This window comes from Pseudophryne corroboree, chromosome 6, assembly GCF_028390025.1.
Source record: "Pseudophryne corroboree isolate aPseCor3 chromosome 6, aPseCor3.hap2, whole genome shotgun sequence".
Classification (NCBI taxonomy): Eukaryota; Metazoa; Chordata; class Amphibia; order Anura; family Myobatrachidae; genus Pseudophryne; species Pseudophryne corroboree.
Window position 1 is genome coordinate 502,324,822 of NC_086449.1, and position 14,076 is coordinate 502,338,897.

The following is a 14,076-nucleotide window of genomic DNA, read 5'->3' on the forward strand; positions in this document are numbered from 1 at the left end:
GCTCGACAGAGCATGTGCCGAGTCACGCAGCCACCATTACCGGCTTTGAGTTGGAGTACCCCGGTCCAGTCCAGCGAGTACCCCCAGAGGTACGTGTACCACCGGTTGGGAACCGCTGATATAGGATGTGTCTATTACCATTGTCTATACATATTATATAGACCAAACACCCCAACAATTCGAACGAAGAACATGAGGAAAGTTTGGGGAAAGCTGCTCCAACACAGCCCCGTTCTCCTTGTACAGAAGTAGTGTACAGTAAGCGAGGAGGCAGGACACCGCAGTGCTGCTGCTGCGGAAGGAGAATGTATTTATACGTGTGACGTCACCCAGCGCTGCCCGTGTCCCAGGATCAGCTGGCGGCCTGCCCGGGGCACAGCTCAGGATCTTAGTCTTACTACTACAAGTAACAACTCATCCTCCTCCAAACAAGGGAGAGATTGCGTCATAGCCCAGGCAGCCAATGGCAGCTCTCCTGCCGTCCGGCCTCACTATAGGTGGCTGCGGTGAGCGGCTCCCACAGATAACGCTGATGCCTATATGTCTTGCTGCTGCCGCCCGCGCTCTCGCGAGAACATGCAGATGAGCGTCGCGGGCGCGCGTTGTGTGTGCGCAGCCGGTCGGGGCCTGCGGACGTCTGTGTGTCAGTGAGACGAGACCTGGGTGTGCCGGGCCCCGGAGTCGGACGGAGCGGAGAGGCTGCGGCACGGAGCGGCCTCGGACTCCTCCTGAGCGAGCACTCGCATACAGGGAGAGGGAGCCGTGGGCAGGGAAGGACCCGGGGCTGGGAGGGGGGAGGGAATGAAGATGGCGGACGCCAAACAGAAGCGGAACGAGCAGCTGAAGCGCTGGATCGGCTCGGAGACGGACCTGGAGCCGCATATCATCAAGCGGAAGAAGACCAAGGTGAAGTTCGACGATGGGGCCGTGTTCCTGGCCGCCTGCTCCAGTGGGGATAGCGAGGAGGTGCTCAAGCTGCTGGACCGGGGGGCTGACATCAACTACGCTAATGTGGATGGGCTGACTGCCCTGCACCAGGTACCGTTCTAGCCCTGTCTCTCCTCCCGCCCCGGTGCTGTCACCCGTCCGCTCCAGTGACAGTCCCCCGACCGGTGATCACAGCGTTGAGTCACTGCGGGCACCTCTGCACAGGAAGGGTTAATCTGGCTCCAGCTGGGGATGGAGCGGACACCTGGCCTGTGGGTAGGCCCAGTGCTGGGCCTGCCGTGTTGTGTTGCCCGGTCTGTGCCCCCTGACACTGTCAGTGTGGGCAGAGATGATGCATCATTCTCAGATGCTCTATAGCTGTGCTGACTTTTTCTCTCTGACACTCTCCAATCAAAGTGGCCCATTCAGGTGTAGGCGATGTGCTGTTGGAGCAGTGACACATTGCAGCACACCTTTGTGCCTTTTTACCTTGCACTGTAGCTATAAGTGATATGCACAGCTGGACATCACAACGCATCAGAGAATTGAAGAAGGCCCATGGGGGGAATTCAGTTTCATGTCATTCAGGAACAAACACATTGCGTCCACCAGCATCACAAGTTTTCAGCCGCATCCTATAGAGTTGCGTTGGGATAACTAATAATGTTGGTTCTACTGTATATGGCTGATACGTGTACAACCGGACATCATGGCTGCGCAATCTCTGCTTACGAAGGGGTAAAATAAATTACGTGTGTTTACTTTCTGGCACAAGGTACAGTGATCGTACCTGTACGGTTGTTTAATATCGTTTATAGCGGTGCAAGGTAAATTGCAGAAAGTAGGTAGCCATTGCCATGGTTTTCATACCATCATAGCGGCACATTGCCTTCATCACACCTGCCTTGCAGGCCGTTGAATCCCAAAGTGTCAAAATAGAGTTGCAGTGTGAATCAGTAGTTACTGTACTCTTGAAACTAATCCCTCATAATTCAGTTGCTATTTAGGGTGAACTACAGTACGCCTGGCTTTTTTTTATTTTTAACCGAATGTTTTAGAGCTAAAACTAACCACATTGCTAAAGATCATCATTCCAACCAGCCTCTGTGTCTGGTTGTAATGAAAATCTGGTCATGTAAAGTTTTTCGATTTGCTCCTGATTGGTAGAAAGCGGTCATTCAAATTTTTTTCGGCATTTGGGAGCAAATGGATGATTGTCATTTGCTTACACATATTACCAGATTTTCGTTATAACTAGTTGGCGTAACGAAGTGATCATCTTTGGATGTTGGGCTAGCTTTAGTTTGTAACTTTTTTGGTTTATGCTAAATGTACACATTTTCAATGCAATCGGAAGCTAGCAAGTGATACCTTGCAACATAATGTTGTGCAAAACGTTTAGGAAACTCTTAAAATAAGTATACTGTGTATAAGATAGATGCTGCTAGAGGCTAAAGTATCCGTGTGTTTGACCTTTAATGTGTCAGGTACTCAGATTCTCATTGACAACTGACAAAGGGACTGCTGCAGGTTTCAGTAGGGTCCTCATCTGCTGGACTATACATAAATATTGTAATTCATGCTCTTTTAAGGCGTTAAATTGTTTCCTTTTTTCTTTGCGATTTCAGTTCAGATACAAATTATTGCATAATGTAGCAAAATATAATGCCATTTAAATAAAAAAAAAATGTTTTAATGTATTCTGTCCTTTTCAGTACAAATTTGTACACGTTGGTCAGTTTGCAAACCTGCCAAGGAAATCAAATGTTATCCATATAACATTCATTCAGACAAATCACCATTATTGTAAAGGAATTCATTTTTCCAAGTGTTCAGACTGTTCGTTTTCAACAATTTTATCTGTACATGAGTGTGGGGTATGGAATATGTTGTTGAATATCTGGTCACCTATGCCTAGGGCAAAGAAGAAGATAAATATGGGCAGTCATGTTGCCTCAATTGAATGCATTGTGTATGTTTGTAAGCTGCTGATTGGAATCTCTGTGTTGGCCAAATAAGGGCAGGTTAGCAATGTGAGATAATGCATGAGGTGGCCAGCACAAGCGTGACCTGGACTTGTGCTGCAGTACACAGCTTTATGTGCAAGAATTTAGCTGAGATCTAAATGTGTGCAAAATATGTAGTCAATATAGAATTCTATACAGTCCACATTTTGTTTTAGTACTTTTCCTTTAGAATTTAAGTTCTGTGCTTCTTATAATACATGTCTAATGTACATTGCTATGTTAGAGGAGTAGACAGCAAATCATTATCTTCTGTACCCTGTCATTTGGTTTGATTTCAATGCTGCTGTAGGGGTGGTATTCATGTGACCGCCGGTCAGCTGACCGACAGTCACATGACCTCCTCCACCAGCCCGACGGGTCACTGTTCCGATGGTCGGCATGCCGACCAACAGGGACTATTTCCACTCGTGGGTTTCCACGACACCCATAGAGTGGGAATAGAACCCGTGGCGACCGCAGGTCGCCACCGAGCCCGCAGCGTGGCGAGCGCAGCGAGCCTGCAAGGGGCTTGCTGCACTCGCCCCTCCCCGCCGGGATCCCGGCGTCGGTAAGCTGACCGGCGGTCAGGAGACCGCCGGTCAGCCGTACTACACCCTGCTGTAGTTCCTTTAAATGTTGATTCCCGATCTGTAGTTTTACATTTATCATTGCTATACCATTTAGAAGAGAAAAAACAACTGAAACATTGAAAATTCAAGTTGAGAGTTCTATCTATCTTTGGGAATTCAGTTAAATATACATGGATTCTATTGAATTTTGTCTGTTCCTATTTTCTAATTGCTGTATAAAATTTCTCTTGGATTCATGTTGCACTTTGACACAGAAGCAAACATTCTGCATGTTTGCATATATTAAGGTATAATACTGTTTTGAGTGGCATGATATTGTGGACTGTCAATAGGTTTGGCTTGACATCTGATTTCAAATAAGAATAAAATGAAGGTGTTTGGTGCTAGTTGCTTAGAATGGTATTTAATCATTAGTCACAGTAGCCACTGACCGGTCACAGTGCCCATGCTGACCCCTGTCCACTGAAAGCGCATACAGTGGGCACGTGAGCGTCAGAACTGTGCCATGGAGCAGTAGAAGAAGATGGCCTGGTCTGCTGAATTACGTTTTCTTTTACATCCTGTGGACGGCCAGGTGTGTGTGTGTTTTCCCGGGGATTAGTTGGAACCAGGATGCACTATGGGAAGAAGGCATGCTGGCATGTGGTAGTGTGATGCTCTAGGCCAGGAATGTCCAAACTGCGGCCCTCCAGCTGTTGTGAAACTACATATTCCAGCATGTCCTGACACAGTTTTGCTGTCAGAGAATGCTAAAGCTGTGTCAGGGCATGCTGGGATGTGTAGTTTCTTAGCAGCTGGAGGGCCGCAGTTTGGACATGCCTTCTCTAGGCAATGTTATGCTGGGATACCTTCGGTCCTGGCATTCATGTGGATTTTGCGTTGACACATACTACTTCTGTAAACTGTGTTGCAGATGAAGTATACCCCTTCATGGCAATGGTGTTCCTTGATGGCAGTGGCCTCTTTCAGCAGGGTAATGCTCCCTGCCACACTGCAAGAAATTCAAAGTGTTGACTTGTTCTCCAAATTCCCCAGTTCACAATCCGATTGAGCATCAGTGCGATATGCTGGAAAAGCAAATCATAGCCTCTGATGCCCCACCGCGCTACTTACGGAGCAATTCAATTGTTGCTCTATTCAGGCGCGAGTTCTTTGACACCCATAGAGTGGAAATAATAAAAACTGCCGGGATGAAGCATTAATAGTTTATTTTTATCAGTTAAAATGCAAATTTCATGAACAAAAGAGAAATCTAAATCAAATCATTCAGTTCTTCTAGGTACACTTGCACACAGTTGTTGAAGGAACTCTGCAGGGAAGTTGTTCCAAACCTCTTGGAGAACTAACTACAGATCTTCTGTAGATGTAGGTTTGCTAAAATCCCTTTGTCTATTCATGTAATCCCAGACAGACTTGATGTTGAGATCAGGGCTCTGTGGGGGCCATATCATCACTTCCAGGAGTCCTTGAAGAATTTATGCTGCTTTGAAGGCAGAGAGTGGTCACACCAAATAATGGGGTAGATTCTATTCGGCAACTAATGAATAGCGCCGGGAATTAGCTCCCGACGCTATTCAATTCAGCAACTAATTACCTGCAATTGTCGGGAATTCTTCTCTCATCCCCGGGGGATGAGAAGAGAAACCCGACAAAAGTGCTGCCTCGCGGCCGGCGCGAGGCTGATTCTGTCGGGAATCAGCCTCGCGCCGGGGAGTTAAGTCGGAGAATGCCCGTTCTCCCGACAATTCAACCTGTTTTGTCTGCGAGAACGGGCCAATCGCCGACGTAACTAGTTGCTGAATTGAATAGCGTCGGGAGCTAATTCCCGGCGCTATTCATTAGTTGCCGAATAGAATCGACCCCAATGATCTGATATAGATTGCTCTTCTGTTTATTCACTCTGCGTTTTGTTAATTGATAAAAATAAACTTCTATCACTTCTATTTTTGAAAATTTCAAGTTCAAACACCCAAAAGTGTGTGTTATAGCATGTTATCTTTATAACAACATTGCCATTAAATTATACCCTACTTTTTCATAGATTTTGGAGATCACTTATGTGTGTGTTCTTTATATAAGACTGGTTCAATACGTAAGGTAATAAGTCTTCTCACATGTGTAATGTTCTCTATTTCACTCTAATTTCTTTCCAGAGCTGGTAGCCCACTGCGTCCCCTTACGGCAATAAGACTGCATCTCATATCAGTTATACTGTCCCAATATCCGTTGTAAGATGGCGGGTCTGGCGGAAACATGGCCAAACATAGAGGTGGACAGATTTTTGCACCTAAATGGCATGAGCTGAAATGCATTGCCGCCTTGTTGAGGTGTACGGTGATAATGTCTTGGTCACAGAAACGGGTGTGGGTTTTGGTGCATTGCAGGATATATGTTCATGATGATCAGCGATCCAGCCGGCCAAACACATCCACCACAGATGACAATGTGTGCTGCATTGAAGGTCTTATTCTGCTGGACAGATGCATTCGAGTTAGTGATATTGCAGACAAACTTCTTGTGCCCTATAGATGAAGAAATTTGATCACACTACACACCTCAATATTTGAACCTGTTTTGTATGCAAACCTGATAGTTTACGTACATGTTTAAATACACAAAAGGGCTGATTCAATTGTTCTGGGTGTCTATAAATCCCATCTGTGGGGGGGATTAGCCGCTGATCCACGTGTTTTGTCAGGTTCGCTGCTAAAATCCGACAGCTTTTAGCCCCGTTTCCGACAACGTCAATCGCTCACTGAATACTGCAGTGTCGGATCCTTTCCGTCAGAAAGGATCCAACAAGCATTGAGTACCCCCCCTAAATTTAGACTCCCAAACATTTGTCTCAATTCAGTTTGGGCGCCCATGTCGCACCCAAACATACTGGGTTTAGCCATCTAAAACTGCTAAACTCGTCTAAACCCCCTGCTTTGGGTGTCCAAAGTGCCCAGTTAAAACACATTTTTTTCACAGCTCAGGAGACTGCGAGAAAAAGTGTGTCCTCCGTGGCCTTATCTTATTTTCACGCTGATTGTGCACACAAGTGTTTGCTAAATCTAATTAAAGTGGTCAGTGCGATGTGAAAAGTGCTGTTTGGGCACCCAAACTAGCCACTTTTCGCACATCTTTGCTTGTCCGCACATGTAGGGACAGGAGGTGTTTCCCCCGCAGCACATCTTGCAGAAATGGACCAACAATTGAATAGCTCTGGTGGGCGCAAATCCAGTAGTAGTAGCAGCTGCTGGGAAAACCATTGAATTCCTCCCTAAGTATTTAAAAATTAACAGATGAACTTTAACAATTGCAATTTAATTGCACTCTAAGCCTAAAGAACTTCAGTGTTATCTCAAAACACACCTACCACATATTGCTTTTTCTTATCACTCCATGGTATTTTGTCTAATTCTGTTACGTCTTTCACTCTACCTGTAGCTCATCGCTCTTTATGCGTTTCAACCTCAATTATCCACTCCTCTTATTAACACTCATGAGCTTTTTACCTATCTTTATACTTTCACACTAACATCCACATCCTGTCGCCATAACACATTTGCAAACCTACTACAACTATAATTCTCTTGACTGATTTTATTAGCTGGTGATCACGAAATCCAGGCCCCAATCCCTTGCCCCACACACAATCTGCTGATTCGCAGCAATATATATATCCAACTAACCTCATAAACATCACATGTCTCCCATCACCGTCCAAATCACAAAAATATGCCCTATGGAATACACACTCTGTTTTTAACAAATTAACATCCTTACATGATTTTAATTTTAACAACCTTAATCTGCTGGCTATAACAGTAATATGGCTCCCACAATCAGACATGGCCTCCCCTGCAGCCCTGTCTCCACTTCACATACATTTGTAGGCTTGGTAAAAGTAAAGGAGATGGGGTGGAATATTACTGTTCCAATTTTTCCCAAATGGAGTTCAATCACAGATTCCATTACTCACATTTGCATCATTTGATGTACATTCTATTAGGATTTTCACTCCTTTCTCTCTGCATGTTGCAGCTATTTATCGTCCACCTGGGCAACCCAAACTATTTCTGGAACATTTTTGTTGCCTGGCTACCTCACGTCCTATACTCATCCCCACCATCATCGTGGGTGATTTCAATATCCCAATTGACAGTCTGCAATCTCTTCATGTCTCTAAATTACTCACTCTAACCTCCGCTCTCTGCCTCCTCTACTCATCAGGAGGGACGCTTCCTTGATGTTGTATTCACAAGGCTATGCGCAGTTTGTAAATTCACAAACTCTTTCCCTCTCTCAGATCCTAATCTTATCACCTGCAAGATCCTCCTCCATTACTTCAGACTCAATGGGGTCGATTCTATTCGGCAACTAATGAATAGCGCCGGGAATTAGCTCCCGACGCTATTCAATTCAGCAACTAATTACCTGCAATTGTCGGGAATTCTTCTCTCATCCCCGGGGGATGAGAAGAGAAACCCGACAAAAGTGCTGCCTCGCGGCCGGCGCGAGGCTGATTCTGTCGGGAATCAGCCTCGCGCCGGGGAGTTAAGTCGGAGAATGCCCGTTCTCCCGACAATTCAACCTGTTTTGTCGGCGAGAAGGGGCCAATCGCCGACGTAACTAGTTGCTGAATTGAATAGCGTCGGGAGCTAATTCCCGGCGCTATTCATTAGTTGCCGAATAGAATCGACCCCAAGGTCTCTGAAATCTTCCACTCCTTAAACCCGCAGAAATATTAACACTATGGGGCTGATTCCACTGTTGTTGCCGCGGCCACCACTATAGGGTGCCCATCAGCCGCAGAGGACACCTTTTTCATGCAGCTTCGAGAGGTGCAGGTAAAAATGTGTTGAAACTTGCCACTTTTGGCGTCCAAACGGGAGTTTGGATACCCAAAGCAGGGAGTTTAGACGGGTCTAGCCGTTTTAGACGGCTACATGCGCGATGTGCATTGGCGCCCAAACAAAATTAAATTGTGACAATTATTTGAGTGTCTAAAAAGTCCCGTTTAGGTGGGATCTTTAGACGCCCAAAACCATTGAATGGACCCCTTATTGTTCAAGAACCTTCCACCTCTCTGCAACCAGTACTCTCACCAATTTTTACATTCACTTCTGAGACTGCTGTATCTCACCTGAACCAGACTCTAGAAATAGCCCTTGATGAAGTGGCTCCAGCTACCCATCACACCCCATGTAGACTTAGATGTCAACTGTGGCACTCTAAATAAAAAGACGCCTAAAAAAAACCTTTTGTAAAGTAGAACTTTAGTGGCGTAAATCTCGTACTCCAAGCGACTTTCACACATGTAAGACTATCTACCACTCAAATCGTAATGCTGTGGACACTGCCAAACAAACACTTCTAATCTCTCATCTCTGCTCAAGCCTCTAATGCATGTTAATCACTTTGTAAGCCTCCCTCACCCAATCCGCCAGCCACTATTAATGCAGAAGATCTTGCTTCCTACTTCAAGGGTAAGTGGAGTGGTAAGATCTAAAAGGAAATAGTATGTTTTTCCTCGGCCAGTGAACTGCCCGATTCCCTACCTGAATCCTCTGGCACCTTCTCTTCATTTGATCCCACAAATAAAGATGAAGTATTAAATCTTCTCATCCTCCTTCCTACTCTACTACCTCCTGATCCTATACCCTCACAAATCAGTAAAGTTCTGTCTCCTGTGCTCATCCCAACCTTAACTTAAATCTACAAGCTCTCTACTGGTGTATTTCCATAATTGTTCAAGCATGCAGTGATTACTTCTATTCTGACCCTGTCTTTCAAACTACTGTCCCATCTCTCCACTCCTATGCCCTTCCAAGCTACTTGAGACTAGAGATGAGCGGGTTCGGGGATTGCTCGGTTTTACTCTGATTTACTTGGTTTTCAAAACGGCATCTTATTGGCTATCCAAAACACGAGACATCCGTGAGCCAATTAGATGCTGTTTTGAGAACCGAGTAAAACCGAACCCGCTCATCTCTACTTGAGACTTGCCTACACTCTTCTCGCACACTTTCTTAACTTGCACAACTTATTGAACCCACTTCAGTCAGGCTTTCATTCCCAACACTCCACAGAGACAGAACTGACTAAAGTAGTGAATAATTTGGTCACTGCTAAGTATAAAGGCAAATACTCACTTATTGTTCTAGATCTCTCTGCTGCTTTTGACACTGTTGACCACTCTCTTCTCATACAAACACTGCAATCACTAGGTATTCAGGACACCGCCCTTTCTTATTTCTCATCCTACCTATCTAATCGCTCTTTCAGTGTTCACGTCTCTGAATCCATCTTCTCTTTGCTACCTCTATCAGTTGGCGTAGCACAAGGTTCAGTCTTAGGACCTCTGCTTTTCTCCTTCTGTACCACATCTCTTGGCAAACTAATTGGCTCTTTGGGATTACAGTTTCCTCTGTATGCAGATGATACTCAAATCTACCTATCTGCTCCACATTTGTCACCATCTATATTGGTCCGCGGCACTGAATGCTTTTCTGCTGTTTCATCTTGGATGTAATTTCGCCACCTCACGCTTAATATTTCCAAAACAGAATTAATTTGATTTCCACCAGCCAACTGTAGTTACCAACCTGATACAGGTTGAGTATCCCTTATCCAAAATGCTTGGGACCAGAAGTATTTTGGATATCGGATTTTTCAGTTTTTGGAATAATTGCATACCATAATGAGATATCATAGCGAAGGGACCGAAGTCTAAGCACAGAATGCATTTGTTTCACATACACCCTATACACACAGCCTGAAGGTCATTTAATACCATATTTTTAATAACTATGTATTAAACAAAGTTTGTGTACATTTAGCCATCAGAAAACAAAGGTTTCATAATCTCACTCCAAAAATTCTGTGTTTTGGAATACAGGTTGAGTATCCCATATCCAAATATTCCGAAATACGGAATATTCCGAAATACGGACTTTTTTGAGTGAGAGTGAGATAATGAAACCTTTGTTTTTTGATGGCTCAATGTACACAAACTTTGTTTAATACACAAAGTTATTAAAAATATAGTATTAAATGACCCCCAGGCTGTGTGTATAAGGTGTATATGAAACATAAATGAATTGTGTGAATGTACACACGCTTTGTTTAATGCACACAGTTATAAAAAATATTGTCTAAATGACCTTCAGGCTGTGTGTATAAGGTGTATATGTACCATAAAAGCATTCTGTGCTTATATTTAGGTCCCATCACCATGATATCTCCTTATGGTATGCAATTATTCCAAAATACGGAAAAATCCGATATCCAAAATACCTCTGGTCCCAAGCATTTTGGATAAGGGATACTCAACCTGTATTCCGTATTTTGAAATATTTGGATATGGGATACTCGACCTGTATCTCTATCACTGTTGATAACTCGACATTCAACCCTACCCGACAAGCTCGCTGTTAACCTTGACCATTTATCTAAAAACCATCTAAAATATGACGATATCTTACACAGAACAGTACAAAAACTCTAATCCATGTACTCATTATCTCGCTTTGATTATTGCAATTGTCTCCTTCCTGGTCTTCCCAAAAACACTCTCCACTACAATCCATTTTGAATGCAACTGCATGTCTAATCTTCCTTGCTAAACGTTCATTTGCTGATCCACTCTCAGACCCTCCATTGGCTACCTTTTCTCTATCGTCCTAGTGGATGCTGGGGTTCCTGAAAGGACCATGGGGAATAGCGGCTCCGCAGGAGACAGGGCACAAAAAGTAAAGCTTTTTCCGATCAGGTGGTGTGCACTGGCTCCTCCCCCTATGACCCTCCTCCAGACTCCAGTTAGATTTTTGTGCCCGGCCGAGAAGGGTGCAATCTAGGTGGCTCTCCTAAAGAGCTGCTTAGAGAAAGTTTAGCTAGGTTTTTTATTTTACAGTGATTCCTGCTGGCAACAGGATCACTGCAGCGAGGGACTGAGGGGAGAAGGAGTCAACTCACCTGCGTGCAGGATGGATTGGTTTCTTGGCTACTGGACATCAAGCTCCAGAGGGACGATCACAGGTACAGCCTGGATGGTCACCGGAGCCACGCCGCCGGCCCCCTTGCAGATGCTGAAATCAGAAGAGGTCCAGAATCGGCGGCTGAAGACTCCTGCAGTCTTCTAAAGGTAGCGCACAGCACTGCAGCTGTGCGCCATTTTCCTCTCAGCACACTTCACACGGCAGTCACTGAGGGTGCAGGGCGCTGGGAGGGGGGCGCCCTGGGAGGCAAATGAGTACCTATAAAGGCTAAAAATACCTCACATATAGCCCTAGAGGCTATATGGAGATATTTAACCCCTGCCTAATTTTTCTAAATAGCGGGAGACGAGCCCGCCGGAAAAGGGGCGGGGCCTATCTCCTCAGCACACGGCGCCATTTCCTCTCACAGCTCCGCTGGTCAGGACGGCTCCCAAGTCTCTCCCCTGCACTGCACTACAGAAACAGGGTAAAACAGAGAGGGGGGGGCACATTTATGGCGATATTTTGATATAACAAAGCAGCTATAAGGGAGCACTTATTATAAGGCTATCCCTGATATATATATAGCGCTTTTGGTGTGTGCTGGCAAACTCTCCCTCTGTCTCCCCAAAGGGCTAGTGGGTCCTGTCTTCGTTAGGAGCATTCCCTGTGTGTCTGCTGTGTGTCGGTACGTGTGTGTCGACATGTATGAGGACGATATTGGTGTGGAGGCGGAGCAATTGCCAAATATGAGGATGTCACCCCCTAGGGAGTCGACACCAGAATGGATGCCTTTATTTATGGAACTACGGGATAGTGTCAACACGCTAAAGCAGTCGTTTGACGACATGAGACGGCCGGACAATCAATTAGTGCCTGTCCAGGCGACTCAAACACCGTCAGGGGCTGTGAAACGCCCTTTGCCTCAGTCGGTCGACACAGACCCAGACACAGGCGATGACTCCAGTGGTGACGGTGACGAATCAACCGTATTTTCCAGTAGGGCCACACGTTATATGATTTTGGCAATGAAGGAGGCGTTACATTTAGCTGATACTACAGGTACCACTAAACAGGGTATTATGTGGGGTATGAAAAAACTACCTATAGTTTTTCCTGAATCAGAAGAACTAAATGACGTGTGTAATGAAGCGTGGGTTGCCCCTGATAAAAAGCTGATAATTTCAAAGAAATTATTGGCATTATACCCTTTCCCGCCAGAGGTTAGGGAGCGCTGGGAAACACCTCCTAGGGTGGACAAGGCGCTAACACGCTTATCTAAACAAGTGGCGTTACCCTCTCCTGAGACGGCCGCACTTAAAGATCCATCAGATAGGAGGATGGAAAATATCCAAAAAAGTATATACACACATGCAGGTGTTATACTACGACCAGCTGTAGCGACTGCCTGGATGGGCAGTGCGGGGGTAGTTTGGTCAGAATCCCTGATTGAAAATATTGATACCCTGGACAGGGACAATATTTTACTGTCGTTAGAACAAATAAAGGATGCATTTCTTTATATGCGTGATGCACAGAGGGATATATGCACACTGGCATCACGGGTAAGTGCTATGTCCATTTCGGCCAGAAGAGCTTTATGGACGTGACAGTGGACAGGCGATGCGGATTCAAAACGGCATATGGAAGTTTTGCCGTATAAAGGGGAGGAGTTATTTGGAGTCGGTCTATCAGATTTGGTGGCCACGGCTACAGCCGGGAAATCCACCTTTCTACCTCAAGTCACTCCCCAACAGAAAAAGGCACCGACTTTTCAACCGCAGCCCTTTCGTTCCTTTAAAAATAAGAGAGCAAAGGGCTATTCATATCTGCCACGAGGCAAAGGTCGAGGGAAGAGACAGCAACACGCAGCTCCTTCCCAGGATCAGAAGCCCTCCCCGGCTTCTACAAAAGCCTCAGCATGACGCTGGGGCTTCTCAAGCGGACTCGGGGACCGTGGGGGGTCGTCTCAAAAATTACAGCGCGCAGTGGGCTCACTCGCAAGTAGATCCCTGGATCCTGCAGATAATATCTCAGGGATACAGGTTGGAATTAGAGACAGATCCACCTCGCCGTTTCCTGAAGTCTGCTTTACCAGCGTCCCCCTCCGAAAGGGAGACGGTGTTGGAAGCCATTCACAAGCTGTACTCTCAGCAGGTGATAGTCAAGGTACCTCTTCTGCAACAAGGGAAGGGGTATTATTCCACTCTTTTTTTGTGGTACCGAAGCCGGATGGCTCGGTAAGGCCTATTCTAAATCTGAAGTCCTTGAACCTGTACATAAAGAAGTTCAAGTTCAAAATGGAGTCACTCAGAGCAGTGATAGCGAACCTGGAAGAGGGGGACTTTATGGTATCCTTGGACATCAAGGATGCGTATCTCCACGTTCCAATTTACCCCTCACACCAGGGGTACCTCAGGTTCGTTGTACAAAACTGTCACTATCAGTTTCAGACGCTGCCGTTCGGATTGTCCACGGCACCTCGGATCTTTACAAAGGTAATGGCCGAGATGATGATTCTTCTTCGAAGAAAAGGCGTATTAATTATCCCATACTTGGACGATCTCCTAATAAGGGCGAGGTCCAGAG

At 45.5% G+C, this 14,076-nt stretch overlaps 1 protein-coding gene across 5 annotated transcripts in view; it reads left to right on the top strand.

Moving 5' to 3' along the window:
* Positions 1-481: 481 nt before the first annotated feature.
* The window catches only part of PPP1R12A (protein phosphatase 1 regulatory subunit 12A), a 342,147-nt gene continuing 328,552 nt past the window's right edge, over positions 482-14,076 (top strand). The window contains exon 1 of one of the 5 annotated variants that reach the window (XM_063927386.1): positions 482-1,038. In XM_063927386.1, the coding sequence (XP_063783456.1) occupies positions 802-1,038 (237 nt within the window). In that variant the 5' untranslated portion in view covers positions 482-801. The remainder of the gene's footprint in view (positions 1,039-14,076) is intronic. The other 4 variants (XM_063927383.1, XM_063927385.1, XM_063927384.1 and 1 more) reach the window with 4 other exon arrangements.